The sequence below is a fragment of the Asparagus officinalis genome, chromosome 1 (assembly GCF_001876935.1).
Source record: "Asparagus officinalis chromosome 1, Aspof.V1, whole genome shotgun sequence".
In the NCBI taxonomy this organism is placed as follows: Eukaryota; Viridiplantae; Streptophyta; class Magnoliopsida; order Asparagales; family Asparagaceae; genus Asparagus; species Asparagus officinalis.
The window spans coordinates 1215516-1233498 of NC_033794.1; the positions used below are offsets into that span (position 1 = coordinate 1215516).

The window sequence follows — 17983 nt, forward strand, 5'->3', positions numbered from 1 at the left end:
CATCAAGCATCCTCATGCTTCCATCAAACTGAAGTAATTTCCATGCAACATATGTCCTATATCAAGAAAAATTGGTAAGGTTGTCAATGCCTTCATTTTTTTTTTCAAGTTACTACTTTGACGCATATTATCCCTACACCTTTATCAAACTCATTTGACATGGTTACAAAGCTAAGTTGAAACATAAGGATGTGTGATATGCTTTAGGAGTTTGAAATGGGTGTGCTAAGAATTTAATCAAATAAGGGAGGAGAAGAATGAAGCAAAGCAGTGACAAAGTTGTATTTGTTATGCGTTGCGATAAATTTAATATTATCAATATGATAGTTTTACAGGACAGCTATGTGGAGACCGTAAAGCTACTACAAGAAAGTAATGAGAATCAAGTCTGTCAGCATTTCAAAAAATCATTCCTCATCTTCCATGATAGCGAAAAATATCTTACATAATTCAGTCATGTAGTGCAAAGTATACAGCCAAAAGAACACAATTTCCACTGTATTTGTTATGTGTTGCTTACCTGTTTCCATGGAAGTCGGGAAGGACATGTATGCCTTTAGTCAAGGCAGAAAGAAATGGAATTTTCAACTCATCCGCCATGGATTGTAACATCTTGTTCAACAATTCAAAAACAGATGTCCCTAAACAATTCAGAAACAGGAGAACATCAAATCAAACGTCCGAAACAGGTGGATTAGGACATGGGTATACATATCTCCACACCAAAACAGAAGATAACACCATACTTTGGGACGCTGCACGATTAGCAAGAAGAGGAGCAGCAACATGATTCTCAAGTAAATGATCTAACAAAGCCCCAGTGGCACTTTGACCACCTTCGGTCAACCAGTACTCAGGCACCATAGCTACACATACAAGAAGAAGCATCAGCAGAAACATGACCATACCAATTGTCAATAGCAGATACCATCAATGCTTAAAAGCAAAAGCAGGAAAAACAAATGAAATAATAAACACTTAAGATTTACTTTCAAAATGCAGAAAAAACACATTGGATACCTGACCAAAATGGTCCCCAGACACCTGGAATGAACATTTTATTTCGTGAAACAGCCATGTGACAAGTTGACGTTCCACACACTAATACCATTCGGTGACAAATTGCATCCTCATCAGGTGCAGAAATATCATCCTCATCAGCTGCAGGAATATGTAGAGAATTTAGATCGAGAGAAGTAGAGTTCTAATTTCAAATATTGACTGTAAAGTGTTTATTAGCATGGGAGGCTCAAATATAGTTTGAATCTACACTTACCATTAACTAGAGCCTCTGATTCAGGCACACTTTCCATAACGCCAACACCACCCGCATGAGCATCAATAAGTGAAGTTCCAACTGGTGTTCCAACCAACAGGCCTAGGTCCTGAAAGTTGAAAAGTACTTCAAGAAACTTCACACATAAAAGAAACATCAACCTCCAATGCCCTATTATGCATTCAAGTATTAATAGGACCTCAAGATAACTCCACTTGAAATCAATGTGAACTCTTCACAAATAAATTTCTTGCCTTCGCAGCAGCAGGCGTCAAACCAGAGCCCAACGCATAGCCGGGAAAAGCAACACTACGTCCTGTTGGCATATTTTACCACAAATCATTAACCACCACAAATGTAATAAGGGATGACGTTCAAAAGTGTGCCATATAAACAAGTTATGAACTGCATGTATAAAGCAAAAGAAACAACTGATGCGCAAACAATCATCTTTTGTGGGCATATCTGTGTTTCATTAAACTTTTGTCAATGACGCTGCGAGGGGCAAATCATCTTGCCTTCCTCAAAAAGGAAAAAATTGCAGGAATTACCCTATCCAGCATTCAATCCTCATATGCATAAAATTAAAAAAAAGATGGAGGGGGCGAAAACTAAACGAGAAGCCTTTCCCAAGTTATCTCCTTCGTGTTGCTTTATGAACAAAAAAATAATCATCCTCAGCATCACCTTTTTTGAGATAAATTCTATCAATCACGTAATAATCATGTTTCATAAGGGTATGGAAGAGGGAGAAAGAAAAATTAATAGAAAATCCGCATGCTGTCAAATTCACCTAGATATGGTAATATTACAAAGGTGACAACTAGACAAGACACAACAGACTCACTTGGACTTACCAAGCCTTTATAGTGGGTTATATCCATGAAAATCACGAATTTTAAAGAAATAAATTTTAATTGCCATCATGTTGAGACATTTAAAAATGGACAAAAATCATGGGTTATAGCCTATGTTTCATAGATACGGGGGCAAGTGCGGGTGCGAATATGGGACATTATATATATATATAAATGAACTAATAAGAAATAGTCATGTGATGAGGCCCACTTTGCTGGTCACATCACAAGGTGTGGACCTCACCACTCTTATCTCTTGGTAGCTCATTTAGCAAAATGAACCATCACCTCACCCATCATTCCCTATATATGTATTATGGGTGTATGTGAAATTTGACTCCTACAGTTGGTGTTGAGGAGCTATTTTAACGTGGGTTTGTGTATTCTTGAAGAATCCTATTGACAATTCAATATGTGCACTGTAGACAGGCTTCCATTCAGTCTTGATCAGAGCCGGCCTATAGCATAGGCGGGTGAGGCGTTCGCCTGGGGCCCCCAAAAAATAGGGGCCCCGAAAAATAGCTGGCATCCTTATATAGAAGCCCATCAAAGTCTAATAAAAGCAAAGTAAGTCCCGTCCATCAGCCGTCAAATCTTTTATTAATTAATTCCCACTTTCCCAGATCACAATTCAAGTCTCAAAGAATTGCCCCCCATTCAAGGAAGCTTTTCATAATCAAGTCCACAGGACCACAGAATGAATTTCTTAAAATGCCCGGCGACCTGAACGTTGAGTATGTAAGCGGTAAGCCCCGAACTTGGAGCTGGCAATTTCGTACGTCTCTTACGCTTTTGAGTTTTGATCTTTATTTTTCGTCAAAGTTTGAATCTTTTTTGGGTTTGGATTGATGGGTAATCTTTGATTCTTGAAGATGACGGTACTTTTCTAAAAGTTTATCAATTTTTATTCTCTGTTGTCAAAGTTTGAATATTTTGATTGGTTCAGCTAGCTGGTGGGTAATCCTTAATTCTGAATATTAAAACCTTTGTTTTCTGTCAACTTCTCCTTTTTTTAGAGTGAAATTGCACTTTAACGTTCTAAAATTAATCCTTCTAAACTTTCATGTGAGCCATTCCTTTCAATTTTTTGGGTTTTGTTTCGATATTTGTTGTTAATTTTGTCAAACACGATTAATTTTGTTACTGTTCAATGTCAAATTCAGTGTTTCTAATTGAAAGGAAGAAACACGAGAGGATTCAGACGAATTTATTTTTCGTGTACAGGCCGGCTCTGGCCCCGATCGGACTCGCCACTCGGCCCACTCTGCCGAAGTTGTAGAGAGTCGAGTAGTACTTGAGCCAGAAAATTTCAAGGTAATTTTATAACTTTATAAATTATAATTTTTGTTGATCTTATGTATTTTAGTATTTGTATATAATTTTTTGTTGATCTGAAATTTGCATTGTTGATTGATCATATTTTTTCAGTGTTCATCATGCTTCCTAGAAAGTATAGTTCTGGATATGAAAAAAGAAAAAAGAAACAAAAATTGGAAAAATTGGAAAATTCTCAAGCAGGAGCGTTGGATAAGTTTTTTAGTAGTAGACATACAGAGCATGATAACGAAGATTATAATAACGAAGAAAATCCAAATGAAGAACAGAAAAATGATACGAATATTGAAGAACCTACTGAACACAATATGAATATTGAAGAACCTGCAGAAGATGATAGAAACATTGAAGAACCTACTCAACTTAGGATTGAGAATGTCAATGAAAACATGAATGTTGACGATCCAGCAAACTGGGGCAATATTGATCAAAAATTGAGAGATCTTTTAGTAGAAAGAGGACCTAAAAGAGTTGTTATTGATTTTCCTAAAGATATTGAAGGCAGGCATTTCTCTTCCGCTCATTACACTCGACAATGGTTAAATGGAGAGAAACATGATAGGAGATGGCTAATATATTCAACTTCTTTGAATGTGGTATTTTGCTTTTGTTGCAAATTATTTAGAAAAGATGGAAACAAGAATCAAATGGGTTCTTTGGTTAATGAAGGATTTAAAAATTGGAAGAATCTTAGTCATAGACTTCAAAGTCATGAAGGGAGTAGTGAGCACATAAGTTGCATGAGAAGTTGGATTGAATTGGAAATGAGATTGCGTAGTATTGAAACAATTGATAAAAGTGTGCTAGAAATATTAAACAAAGAGAGAACATTGGAGACAAGTGTTATTAAGAATACTTGCTGTTGTAAAAACACTTGCTAAAAATGGTTTAGCATTTCGCGGGGATAATGAGAAGATTTATCAAGAGAACAATGGAATTTTTTTAAGTTTAATTAAAATGATTGCTGAATTTGATCCGGTAATGAAAGAGCATATTCGACGTTATCAAAGTGGTGAATCTCATAAGCATTATCTCAGTCATAAAATTCAAAACGAACTGATAGGAATGTTAGCGGGAGAGATCAAACATACAATGATCAAAATAATCAAAGAAGCAAAATATTTTGCTGTTATACTAGATTGTACTCCAGATATAAGCCATGAAGAACAAATGACTCTTATAATAAGATGTGTGGATGTTTCAGAAAGTCCAGTAAAGGTAGAAGAGTTCTTTCTAGAATTTCTTAAGGTCGACGACACGTCTGGACTGGGACTTTTTAGCGAACTTGAAGATGTATTGAAGATTCTGGAACTTGATATTTCTAATGTAAGAGGACAAGGGTATGACAATGGATCTAATATGAAAGGAAAAAATAAAGGTGTGCAGAAAAGACTCCTTGAAGTAAATCCTAGAGCATTCTACACTCCATGTGGTTGCCATAGTCTTAACCTCGCACTTTGCGATATGGCAAACTCTTGTGCGAAAGCTATATCTTTTTTTGGAGTGATACAACGTTTATATACTTTGTTTTCATCTTCTACTAAGCGGTGGGATATTTTCAAAGAACATGTTTCTGGTCTCACACTTAAGTCATTGTCACAAACACGGTGGGAAAGTCATGTTGAAAGTGTAAGAGCAGTAAGATTTCAAGCTACAGAAATAAGAGATGCTTTAATTCACTTGGCAAGTATCGATGGAGATCCAAAAATAAAGAGTGAAGCTGAGTCCTTAGCAACAAATGAAATGGAGAATTTTGAGTTCTTATTGGGTATGATTGTTTGGCACAATTTATTATTTGCTGTTAATTCTGTTAGCAAATTTTTGCAAAAGGAAGACATGCAAATTGATATTGCTATAGATCAATTGAATGGGCTTATATTATTTTTTGAAAAGTACAGAGAAAATGGATTTAAGGAGGCCATTACTGAAGCTAAAAAGGTTGCATCTGAAATGGAAATTGAAGCTGTATTTCGTGAAAAGCGTATCATTCGCAGGAAGAGGCAATTTGATGAAAGTGCTACCGAAGAGACAATATTATATCCTGAAGAATCATTTAGAGTTAAATACTTTCTATATATAGTGGATCAAGTTATTTCTTCTCTTAAGAGTAGGTTTGAACAATTTCGGCATTATGAAGAAGTCTTCGGGTTTTTATTTGATTTGATGAAATTCAACATTGTTGATGATGCTAGTTTGAAGGCTTATTGTGCGAAACTTGAAGAATCTTTAAAGCATGACAGTCATTTTGATATTGATGGCGAAGATTTATTTTTAGAGTTAAAACTTTTGAGAGAATACTTACCAAAAGAAACAAAAAAAAGCAATTGACGTGCTAAATTATTTGAAGAAATTGGATGGTACGTTTCCGAATGCTTGGATTGCTTACAGAATATTGTTGACCATACCTGTTACTATTGCCTCTGCAGAAAGAAGCTTTTCAAAGTTAAAATTGATCAAATCTTACCTTCGATCAACTATGTCACAAGATAGATTGAATGACTTAGCTATATTGTCAATTGAGAAAAATATAGTGGAGAAGCTTGATTATACAAGTTTAATTAATGATTTTGCATCTAAAAATGCAAGAAGAGGCTACATAAAGTGACACTTCTATTGGTTCATTGATCTTGTTTTGGGAATGAGAGTGTTAGGGTGTGATTTGTAGGCCTTTGGCCAGGGTGGGTAGCTTAGGAGAACTACATTGTGTTTGATCCTTGGGGTTAGTTATAGCATCCCTTGGTATGTAGGCAGCCCTAAAGTTACTTGGGTGCAACACTTTATTTAAAAAAATATTGACTATAGGAGGGCCCATTTAGGATTTTTGTACAAATTTTTGCCTAGGCCCCCGAATGCTCAGGACCGGCCCTGGTCTTGATTTAGATTGAGTAAATTCATGCAGACTGTTTATTAATCTATCTATATCTATATTGAAATAAATCACAAACAACTAAAACTTCTCCATAAAAAGGACTCGTGTGAATTTCTCCAAGGACTCGTGTATGATTGTCATCTTTACCAAGAAAAGAAAACCAAATCTCATTCCCATCAAACAACCCCATGCAAGAGCTGATGTCATTCTCCAATTAGTAAATTTAAAAAATTAAGAAAAGCAGAGGGAGGAGGCAGGACGGGAGGGGGGAGAGAGTGTGTGTGTGAAATGTTCATAATCTTTGACCTCCTCTATTCCCAAATCTCAGAAACTCAAGGAACCCACCCGTATCCATGGCGTTTGGGTACGTAGCCTAAAACAGGTCGGACACAAGTGCATCCTCCAAATTGCCACATCAGAACCTTGGTTATAGCCCAAAAAATTATAAATTCTAAAATATTCCAAATAAGTTCCGCTGAAAGGTACGAAATTGAAAGAAAATTTTATTAGGCTATAGCCCATGAAATTTGTGAATTTTAAAGTATGGCAAAAAGTTTATTAGGCCAAAACAAACAAAAATGAACAGAAATCATGGGTTATAGTCCATGAAAATTGCGAGTTATCAAGAAGGAACACTTAATGATCATTGCATTGAAACAGAAGAAAATTGACAAAAATAGTGGGTTATAATCTACGAAATCCACGAATTATCAAAAAAAATAAAATTTAATTGCCATCATTTAAAACGAACGAAAATAGGAAAAAATCTTGTTTATAACCCATGAAAATCGTAAATTTTTATACACACCAAATAACTTCTATTAGGTCAAAAACGAATAAAAATGGAAAGATGTCATGGGTTATAATCCATGAAATCATGAATTTTGAAGTATACAAAATAATTTCATTAGTTCATGACAAACTTAAATGAACAGTAACCCACTATTTTCATCTGTTTTGACTAGATAGCAATTAAATTTTCTTTCTTGAAAAATCACTATTTTCATGTATAGTAACCCATTATTTTTATCAATTTTTTTCATTTTAACCAATGAGAATTAAGTATTCTCTTTCCAAAACTCACGATTTTCATGGGCTATTAAGTTTTCTCTTTTCCAAAACGCATAATTGTTTTTCCATTTACGTTTGTATCGACCTAATAGAAATAATTTAGGGACCTTCAAAATTCACAAATTTCATCAACTCCTCTATACTTAAAAGAGAATCCAAAGAATTATTGTTCATGCTAAAGTAAAAGCTATAGTAAATATTATAGCATGAACAGCGAAATCAAATCTGGTCCTCTCACTCCTCTGGACTCAAAGTTAATGTTCATGTTACAGTAATTTATCGTATCACAAATAATAAGTCAAATTTGCTCCTCTATACTAGAAGTTACTATTCTATCTATAGTATTGTTGTATCTAAACAGTAAAACAAATCAAATGCATTAAAAGTTGGATCATTCTTTAAGTATAGAGGAGTAGATATGATTTCTAAATCAAATATATTAAAATTTGGATCATTCTTTAAGTATAGAGGAGTAGATATGATTTTTAATTTTAAGCATACAATAATTAAATCAAATGTATTAAAACTTAGAGGGAGGCAAGTTCAAAATGTTGTGCTTAAAAAAATAGGGGGTCGTGCTTTGCACGGGGTGCACACTAGTAGGTTATAAATTATAATGCATGATTTGTTTCAAGTTTTGTCTGTTTCGACCTAATGGAAATTATTTGACATATTTCAATTAGCAATTTTCATTGGTCATAGTTCAAGATTTTTGTCCATTTTTGTTTGTTTCGACATTATGGCAACTAAATTTTAGTTCTTTAAAATTCGTAATTTCATGGATTATAGCACACCACTTATCAATTTTTGTCTGTTTCAACCCAATGATAATTCAGTTTTATTTCTTCAAAAATCGGGATTTTTATAAGCTATAACCAAGCTTTTCTATCCATTTTCTTTTGTATTGATCCCATAGAAATTTTTGTCAATTTTTGTCAATTTGTGTCCATTTTGATAAGTTCTATTTCCTCAAAACTCGCAATTTATGAGCTATAATACACTATTACTGTCCATTTTCATTTGCTTCCACCTAATAAAATTATTTGGCGTACTTCAAATACGCAAATTTCATGGCCTATAACCTATGAATTCTTTCTACTTTCGTTCATTTCGACCTAATGAAAATTAGTTGACGTATTACAAAATTTATGATGTAGATAGGATATGACCCATAATTTTTATTCATTTTCATCCGTTTCAACCATATGGCAATTAAAATTTCTTTCTTGAAATTTTGCTATTTTTATGGACTATAACCCATAATTTTTGTTAATTTTTTCACCCAATGGCAATTAAGTTTTTTCCCCCAAAACTCGCGATTTTCATGGGGCTATAACCCATAATTTTTTCCCATTTTCATTTGTGTCGACCTAAGGGAAATTATTTGGGGAACTTCAAAATTCGTAAATTTCATAGGCGACAACACACAATTTCTTTCAATTTTTGTCTGTATCGACCTAATGAAAATTATGTAGCATATTTTAGAATTCGTAATTTTAATGGGTTATATAATCCACAATTCTTGTCCATTTTCTTCCATTTCAAAATTATGGTAAATAAATTGTTTCTTTAAAATTCATGATTTTCATGGACTATAACTCACTATTTGCCAATTTTCGTCTGTTTCGACCCAATGATGATTCAGTTTTCTTTCTTCAAAAGTCGTGATTTTTATGGTCTATAACCTGAGATTTCTATCCATTTTCTTTTGTATTGATGGCATAGAATTTTTTTTCCCGGACTTCAAAGTTTGTAATTTTCATGGTTTATAACTCACTATTAATGTCAATTTTTATCCATTTTGATATCCTCATAACTCGCAATTCATGAGCTATGACTCACGACGAGTGTTTATTTTCATTTGCTTTGATCTAATAAACTTATTTGTCGTACTTCAAATTCGCAAATTTCATGGCCTATAACCATGATTTCTTTCCATTTTCGCTCATTTTGACCTACTAGAATTTATTTGGCGTATTTCAAAATTTACAATTTAGAGGGGCTATAATGCACGATTTTCATCCATTTTCATTCGTTTCAACCATATAGAAATCAAATTCTTTCTTGAAAATTTGTATGAATTGTAAGTTTGTAACCCACTATTTTTTGTCAATTTTTTTCGTTTCAACCCAATATCAATTAAGTTTTCTTGTTCAAAAACTCACTATTTTCATGATCTACAACCTAAGATTTTTTTTCCAATTTTTGTTTGTATCAACCTAATGGAAATTATTTGGGGAGCTTCAAAATTCACAAATTTCATGAGCTACAATGCATGATTTTTTACAAATTTCATCTATTTCGACCTACTGGAATTATTTGGTATATTTCAGAATTCGCAATTTTAAAGGGCTATAATCCACGATCCTTGTCCATTTTCTTCCATTTCGATACGATGGCAAATAAATTTTATTTCTTTAAAATTCATGATTTTCGTATACTATAACCCACTATTTGTTAATTTTTGTCTGTTTCGACCCAATGTAATTCAGTTTTCTTTCTTCAAAAGTTATGATTTTTATAAGCTATAACCTAAGATTTCTACTTGTGGGGCTGCTTACCACTGTGTTAATCCATCTCTACCTAGATTATGTCGATCATGATATTCATACCATAGTGCCAAATAGCTATATTTCTAGCAGATTATACATGCTAGATTCGTTTACCGCAATACCAAAGGAAGAGGAGGTGCGTGTGGAAACCTCAAAGAAGTTTTTGCCAGACTTCAAAATTTGCTTCACGGGTCATATCCCACTATTTTTGACAATTTTCATCTATATTGATAAGTTTTCTTTCCTTAGAGCTCACAATTTACGAGCTATAGCCCCACGATTACCGTCCAATTCCATTTGCTTCGACCAAATAAAATTCTTTAGTGTACTTCAAAATCGCAAATTTCATGGTATATGACACACAATTTCTTTCCATTTTCGTTCATTTTGACCTAATGTAAATTATTAGGCGTATTTCAAAATCTACGACTTAGAAGGTCTGTAACCCACGATTTTCCTGCATTTTAATCCATTTCAACTAGATGGCAATTAAATTTTCTTTCTTGAAAATTCGTAATTTCATGGATTGTAACCTACTATTTTCGTCTTTTTTCCATTTCAACCCAATGGCAAATTAGCAACTAAATCTTGTATTTCCAAAACTCATGATTTTTGTGGGTTATTAACCCACGATTTTTTCCATTTTTTGTTTGTATTGATCTAAAAGAAAATATATGGGAACCTTCAAAACTTGCAAATTACAGGGGCTATAAAGCATGATTTCTTTCAATGTCGTCCGTTTCGACCGAATGAAAATTATTAGGCATATTTTAGAATTCATAAATTTCATGAATTATAATCCACAATTTTTGTTGACACCATGGCAATTAACTTTTATTTTTTTTAAATTTGTAATTTTCATAGACTATAACCCACTATTTTGTCAATTTTTGTTTGTTTCGACCCAATGATAATTCAAATTTCTTTCTTCAAAGGTCGTGATTTTTATGGGCTATAACCCAAAATTTTTATCCATTTTCTTTTGTATTGACCCCATAGAATTTTTTTGCTGGACTTCAAAATTCAAAATTTTCATGGACTATAACCAATTTTTTTTTCAATTTTCATCCATTCTAATTTGTAAGTATTCTTTCCTCAAAACTCGCAATTTATGAGTTATAACCCGCAATTATTGTCCATTTTCACTTGCTTCAACCTAATAAAATTATTTGGCATACTTCAAATTCACAAATTTCATAGCCTATAATCCACAGTTTCTTTCTATTTTTTCATTTCGACCTAAAGGAAAATATTTGGTGTATTTCAAAATTTGTGATTTTGATGGGCTATAACCAACGATTGTTATCCATATTCACCCGTTGCGACCAGATGACAATTAAATTTTCTTTCTTAAAAATTCACTATTTGCATAGACTGTAATCCACTATTCTTATCTAATTTTTTCCATTTCAACCCACTGGTAATTAAGTTTTATTTATCAAAAACTCGCAATTTTCATAAGCTATAACCAAGGAATTTTTCCCATTTGCTCTTGTATCAACCTAATAAAAATTATTTGGGGAACTTCAAAATTCGCAAACTTCATAGCTAACACACGATTTCTTTCAATTTTCCTCTGTTTCGACCTAAAGGAAATTATTTGGCATATTTCAAAATGTACAACTTTCATGGACTATAAGCCACGATTTTTGTCCATTTTCGTCAATTTTGATATCATGGCGATTAAATTTTATTTCTTTAAAATTCACGATATTCATGGACTATAACTCACTACGTACGTACGTACGTACACATACATACATACACATACATACATACATACATACAGACACACACACACACACAAACATACATACATATATACATACATACATACATATTATCAATTTTCATTTGTTTCGGCCAAATGATAATTTCGTTTTCATTCTCCCAAAGTCGTGATATTTACAATTTAGAACTCAATATTTCTATCCATTTTCTTTTGTATTGACCTCATAGAAGTCCTTTGCCAAACTTCAAAATTCACAATTTTCATAGCCTACAACCAACTATTTTTGTCAATTTTCATCCATCTTGATAAGTTTTGTTTCCTCAAAATTCACAATCTATGAGCTACAACCCATGATTACTATCCGTTTCTGTTTGCATCGACCTAATAAAATTATTTGTCGTACTTCAAATTCACAAATTTCATGTCCTATAACACGCAATTTACTTCCATTTTCATTCATTTGGCCCGAATGGAAATTATTTAGCGTATTTCAAAATATGCAATTTAGATGGACTATAACCCATGATTTTCATCCATTTTCATGGACTGTAACCAACTATTTTTGTCAATTTTTTTCCGTTTCAACCCGATAACAATTAAGTTTTTAGTTTCAAAACCCGTGATTTTCATAGGCTAAAACCAAAAAAAAAATTTATTTTCGTTTGTATCGACCCAACGGAAATTATTTGGGGAACTTCAAATTTTCGTAAATTTTATGGGCTATAATGCATGACCTCTTTCAGTTTTCATTGTTTCCACCTAACAGAAATTATTTGACCTATTCAGAATTCGCAAATTTCATGGACTATAATCCATGATGTTTGTCCATATTCGTCTGATTCAACATGATGGCAATTAATTTTATTTCTCTAAACTTTGCGATTTTCCTCGACTATAACCCACTATATTGTAAATTTTTGTCTGTTTTTAACCTAATGTTAATTCAGTTTCTTCCAACTATAACCGTTGTTTTGGTCAATTTTTTTTCACTTCAACCTAATAACAATTAAGTTTTCTTTGTCCAAAACTCGCGTTTTCAAGGGTTATAACCAACGATTTATCTATATTCATTTGTATCAAACTAATGGAAATTATTTGTCATACTTTAAAATTCACAATTTCATGAGCTAGCACACAATTTCTATCCATTTTCATCTGTTTCGACCTAATAGATTTATTTGTCGTATTTTAAAACTTACAATTTTCATAGACTATAACCAACGATTTTTGTCCATTTTCCTCCATTTCGACATGATGACAATTATATTTTATATATTTAGAATTCGTAATTTTCATGAACTATAATCCACGATTGTTATCAATTTTTATCACTGTTTCAACATGATGGCAATTATATATTCCTTTTTAACTTACAATTTTCATGGACTATAACCCACTATTCTTGTTAATTTTTGTTCGTTTTGACCCAGGGATAATTCAATTTTCCTTCTTCAAACACGTGATTTTCATAGGCAATAACCCAAGATTTATGTATATTTTTGTTTGTTTCGATCCAATAGGAATTTTTTTGACGTATTTTAAAATTTACAATTTTCATGGTCTATAACCCACGTTTTTGTCTATTTTTGTCTTTTCGACATGCTGGCAATTAAATTTTACTTCATTGAAAATTACGATTTTCATGGACTACAACCTACTATTTTTGTCGATTTTCGTATGTTCCAACCTAGTGATAATTCAATTTTCTTTCTTCAAAACTTCTAATTTTAATGGGCTATAAACCACGATTTCTTTTCATTTCATTTATTTTGAACTACTGGAAATTATTTAGCGTATTTCAAAATTCACAATATTTCATAAGTTATAACCCACGATTTATGTTCATTTTCATCCGTTTTGACATGATGGCAATTAAGTTTTTTTCTTTAAATTTTGTGATTTTCATTTACTATAATCCGCTATTTTTGTCAACTTTTGTCCGTTTCAACCTAATGATAACTAAGTTTTCTTCCTTTAATAATCGCGATTTTCATGGCTAACCTATGATTTCCATCTGTTTTGTTTGTTTCGACCTAATGGAAAGTATTTGGCATACTTCAGAATTCATAATTTTTATGGACTACGACGCGCTATTTTTGTTAATTTTTGTCTGTTTTGACCAAATGATAATTAACTTTTCTTTCTTCCGAACTCGCAATTTTTATGAGATATAACTCATGATATTTATCCATTTTTGTTTGTCACGACTTAATGGAAATAATTGGCGTACTTCAAAATACACGATTTTCATGAGCTATCACTCACGATTTCTTATCAATGTTGTCAATTTCGACCTAAAAAAAATTATTTGGAAAGCTTCAAAATTTGCATATTTCATGGGCTAAAACTCAAGATGTTGTCCAATTTTATTCGCTTTAACTTGATGGCAATTAAACTTTTTCTTTAAAACTAACGATTTTCATGGACTATAATGCACTATTTTTGTCCATTTTGACCCAATGATAATTAAGATTTTTTCAAAACTCGCAATTTATGGGCTATAACCCACTATTTCTAATCCATTTTCATTTACTTTAACCTAATAAAATTATTTGATGTGCTAAAAATTTCGCAAATTTCATGGTATATAACTCACGATTTCTTTTCTATTTTCGTTCATTTTGACCTAATGAAAATTATTGGCATATTTTAAAATTTGCGATTTAGATGGACTATAAGCCTATAACCCACGATTTCATCTATGTTTGTTTGTTTCAACATAATGGCAATTAAATTTTCTAACATGAAAATTAATTATATCAAGGACTGTAACTCGCTATATTTGTCTTCTTTCTTTCATTTCAATCCAATGGTAATTAAATTTTCCTTTTACAAAATTGGCAATTTTCATGGGCTACCCACAATTTTTGTACATTTTCATTTGTATCGACCTAATGGAAATTATTTGGCATACATCAAAGTTCGTAAATTTTATGAGCTATAGTCCATGATTTCTTTGCATTATCGTTTGTTTCGATCTAAATGGAATTATTTGGCGTACTTCAAATTCGTAATTTTCATGAGCTATAACACACGATTTGTCGTTTATCATCAGTTTCAATCCAATGATAACTTAGATTTCTTTCTTGAAAACTTATAATTTTCATGGGCTATACCTATAACCGAAGAATTTTGTTTATTTTTATAAGTTTTGACTTAATAAAGATTTATTCGTATTCAAAATTCATAATTTTCATGGGCTATAACCATAATTTTGTCCATTTTCGTCCGTTTTGACATGATGGCAATTAAACTTTATTTCTTTAAAATTCACGACTTTTATAGACTATAACCCACTACTTTTGCTAGTTTTCCTCTATTTCTACCCAATGATTATTTAATTTTTTTTCCAAACTAGTGATTTTCATGGGTACCCACGATTTCTATCCATTTTTGTTTATTTCGGCCTCATAGACATTATTTGGCACACTTCAAAATTTACAATTTTTATGGCCTAACCCACAATTTTTGTTCATTTTCGTCTCTTTTGACCTAATGAAAATTATTATGCATACTTTAAAATTTGCAATTTTCATGGGCTAAAATCCATGATTTTTGTCCATTTTCGTTTGTTTCGACAAGATGGAAATTAAATTTTATTTCTTTATAAATCGCTATTTTATAACCTACTATTTTGTCAATTTTCGTCTGTTTTGACCTAATGATAAATAAGTTTCGCGATTTTCACAAACTATAACCCATGATATCTATCCATTTTTATTTGTTTTGACCTAATAAAAATAATTTGGCATACTTAAAATTTCGCAAATTTCATGGGCTATAACCCACGATTTCTTTCAATTTTCATCTATTTCGACCTAATGGAAATTATGTGGCATATTTCAAAATTTACAATTTTCATGCACTAACCCACAACTTTTGTCCATTTTCGTCCTTTTCGACATGATGGAAATTATATTTTATTTCTTTAAAATAAGCATTTTTCGTGGACTATAACCTACTATTCACATAGACAAGACAGAGTAGACTCGCTTGGACTTAAAAGCCTTTTATTAAAAATTCAGTCTGGCTTTTCAAAACCATGCGTCCGGTGCAAAAACTTCCAATACAAGGGACCATGAATGGAATGCTTAATTAAACAAACTAATGGACTTCTCCATGCGAATGCCTGCATGTTAAGTTGCTTTAGTATTTAATTGCTTATTCTCAGTCAACTCCAGCCTACATAATTGCAGGGAGTTGTTACTAGAGTCGCCAAATTGCTGTACCTACAAACAGAACTAATTAGCAATAGAATAAAGAGAGGTAATGTGATACCAATTTTAGCGTGATGCCCTTCTACTAGGTCTCCTAAGCCAATTTCTTCCCAGAAATCATCATCCCATCCACAGGCTCCCATACTTTGAGAATCTTTTTCATTGACTAGTTCCATATGTGCATGTCCAAGATAAGTCCATTTGCAGACAGTAGTACACAAACTTCGAGTATCATCTCCTGTTGCCCTAAGGATAATAGATAGTAAATTTTTATAAGATATGCTCCCACAAATAAATCATGAAAGAGCTACTTAGGAGTTAGGACCAATTTATACACAGCAGATACCACCTGTATGCCAACCAGTCACTTAAGTCCATCCACCTAAATGCCATGGACCAAGACTCCTGCAAGTTCTCTTTAACCCAAAGGAGCTGCAATAGCCACAAAAGCATGTATTTCTTTAGAGAAGCTTTTTTGTCTTTCAAAAAAACAGATGTAAATCAATAAATATCAAGAAAAATTCGGATATGGAAGTTTTTTTTTTAACAAAAAGATAGTTGTGAGGAGAGGTTTGGATTTGGTTAGTTGAATGGAAGGTAATAGGACACAGTATAAAGAAAATTAATCTCCTAAAAGATTTAATACATATTCACATATGTACGGTATAATCACTTACCTGATGTTGAAAATATGAAACAAAATAGCAAAAGTTAAAAGGATCAGTTGCAAGTACATAATTATTAATGCATTTAGAGAATGCTATCAGGTTGCTATAATTAATTGCCCGAGACACTTTAGAAGTACCTTAGGAGCTTGCATTTCAGGTGAGACAGCTCCACCACAGTACTGTAGTACTGGTGAGTTGCTGGAATTAATTCGTTCAGCTTGAGCTACAGCCCTATGGTCCATCCATACTATAATGTTTCTCCTTGCATCACCAGTCCATGAAACTGAAACAGGAGATCCATCTGAATCAACAGCAACTGCAAACAAAACGTATGCATAAAATACATCAAGAACTTCAGATATCCCAGATACATTCAACACCTTATATCTTGTGTATTGATACAGACCAAGAGAGCAAGTTGCAGCAAATCCTAGTCCAGTTACTTCTTTTGCTGCAACATTCGCTAAAGAGCATGCTGATCTCACTGCTGTACAGATTGAATGCCATATATCTGTTGATGATTGCTAAGTAGAGAAGAAGAGGAGAAAGGAAATAATCAATATATCAGCCATGAGTTCATTTTCTTGTACCCAAAGATTTAGAAAAAAAAAAAATCCCAAAACTACATGCCACTATTACCTCAATGCAATCCCCATCCTTCCATATTTGTATAGGGCTACTGGCTGAGCCCAACAGTCTTCCCTGTTCATCAAAAAGACCTGCATGAAAAAGCTAAAAGCATGAATAGGTGATCTAAAGAAGCAAACAATGTAATTGATTGACAGCAGCACGAGATACCATAACCATAATGAATCATTCCAGCTGGTTGGGGCGACCTTTACAAATCATTCCTTGCATATAAATCATCTCAAGGGAAATATCCAGTGTTAAGCTAAGAGCACTCAAATCCTTTCTACAACTTATATGCCTGTGGCTTTATCAGGTCTTACTATCCTCTTTTGTATCGCTTCGAAACAATTCCCTATCTTTACATAGGACCTCAGCTCTCGGATGTATATGCTCACATGTGTTAGTTTGACATCTCTCACCATGTGTAACATCATCATTTTTTAACATATTTTGAACTAGAACAAGGATCTGAGCTAAATTGCTGTGTGATGGACTGTGACTAAGATATGCGTTAATCATGTAGAACTCCATAAACACAAATCCACTTCCTCTAGTGAGATCGAGTAAAGTAGATACTTTTACCAACTATTCAATATTTGCAGGGCCTCGTTGCCCTGTGGCAAAACTGATATGGGAAACTAAGGTCCCAATTAAAGTTAACGATTTTATTTGGTTGGCATCTAGAAACTCTATTCTTACTTGGGATAATCTTAGGGAACGTAATTGGCAAGGCCCTAGTGTTTGCCCTTTATGTTTGCATGAGGAGGAATCAGCTG

The 17983-nt window shown here is 32.9% G+C and overlaps 1 protein-coding gene across 1 annotated transcript in view; it reads right to left on the minus strand.

Moving 5' to 3' along the window:
* Nucleotides 1–17983, minus strand: part of LOC109845320 (FGGY carbohydrate kinase domain-containing protein) — a 21452-nt gene that overhangs the window by 1795 nt on the left and 1674 nt on the right. Inside the window, exons 2-11 of the mRNA XM_020414559.1 lie at nucleotides 17217–17296; nucleotides 16984–17101; nucleotides 16715–16893; nucleotides 16259–16341; nucleotides 15971–16155; nucleotides 1531–1592; nucleotides 1277–1385; nucleotides 1021–1161; nucleotides 747–866; nucleotides 521–641 (exon numbers count right to left, since the gene is read on the minus strand). Coding sequence (XP_020270148.1) covers nucleotides 521–641; nucleotides 747–866; nucleotides 1021–1161; nucleotides 1277–1385; nucleotides 1531–1592; nucleotides 15971–16155; nucleotides 16259–16341; nucleotides 16715–16893; nucleotides 16984–17101; nucleotides 17217–17296 — 1198 coding nt within the window. The remainder of the gene's footprint in view (nucleotides 1–520; nucleotides 642–746; nucleotides 867–1020; nucleotides 1162–1276; nucleotides 1386–1530; nucleotides 1593–15970; nucleotides 16156–16258; nucleotides 16342–16714; nucleotides 16894–16983; nucleotides 17102–17216; nucleotides 17297–17983) is intronic.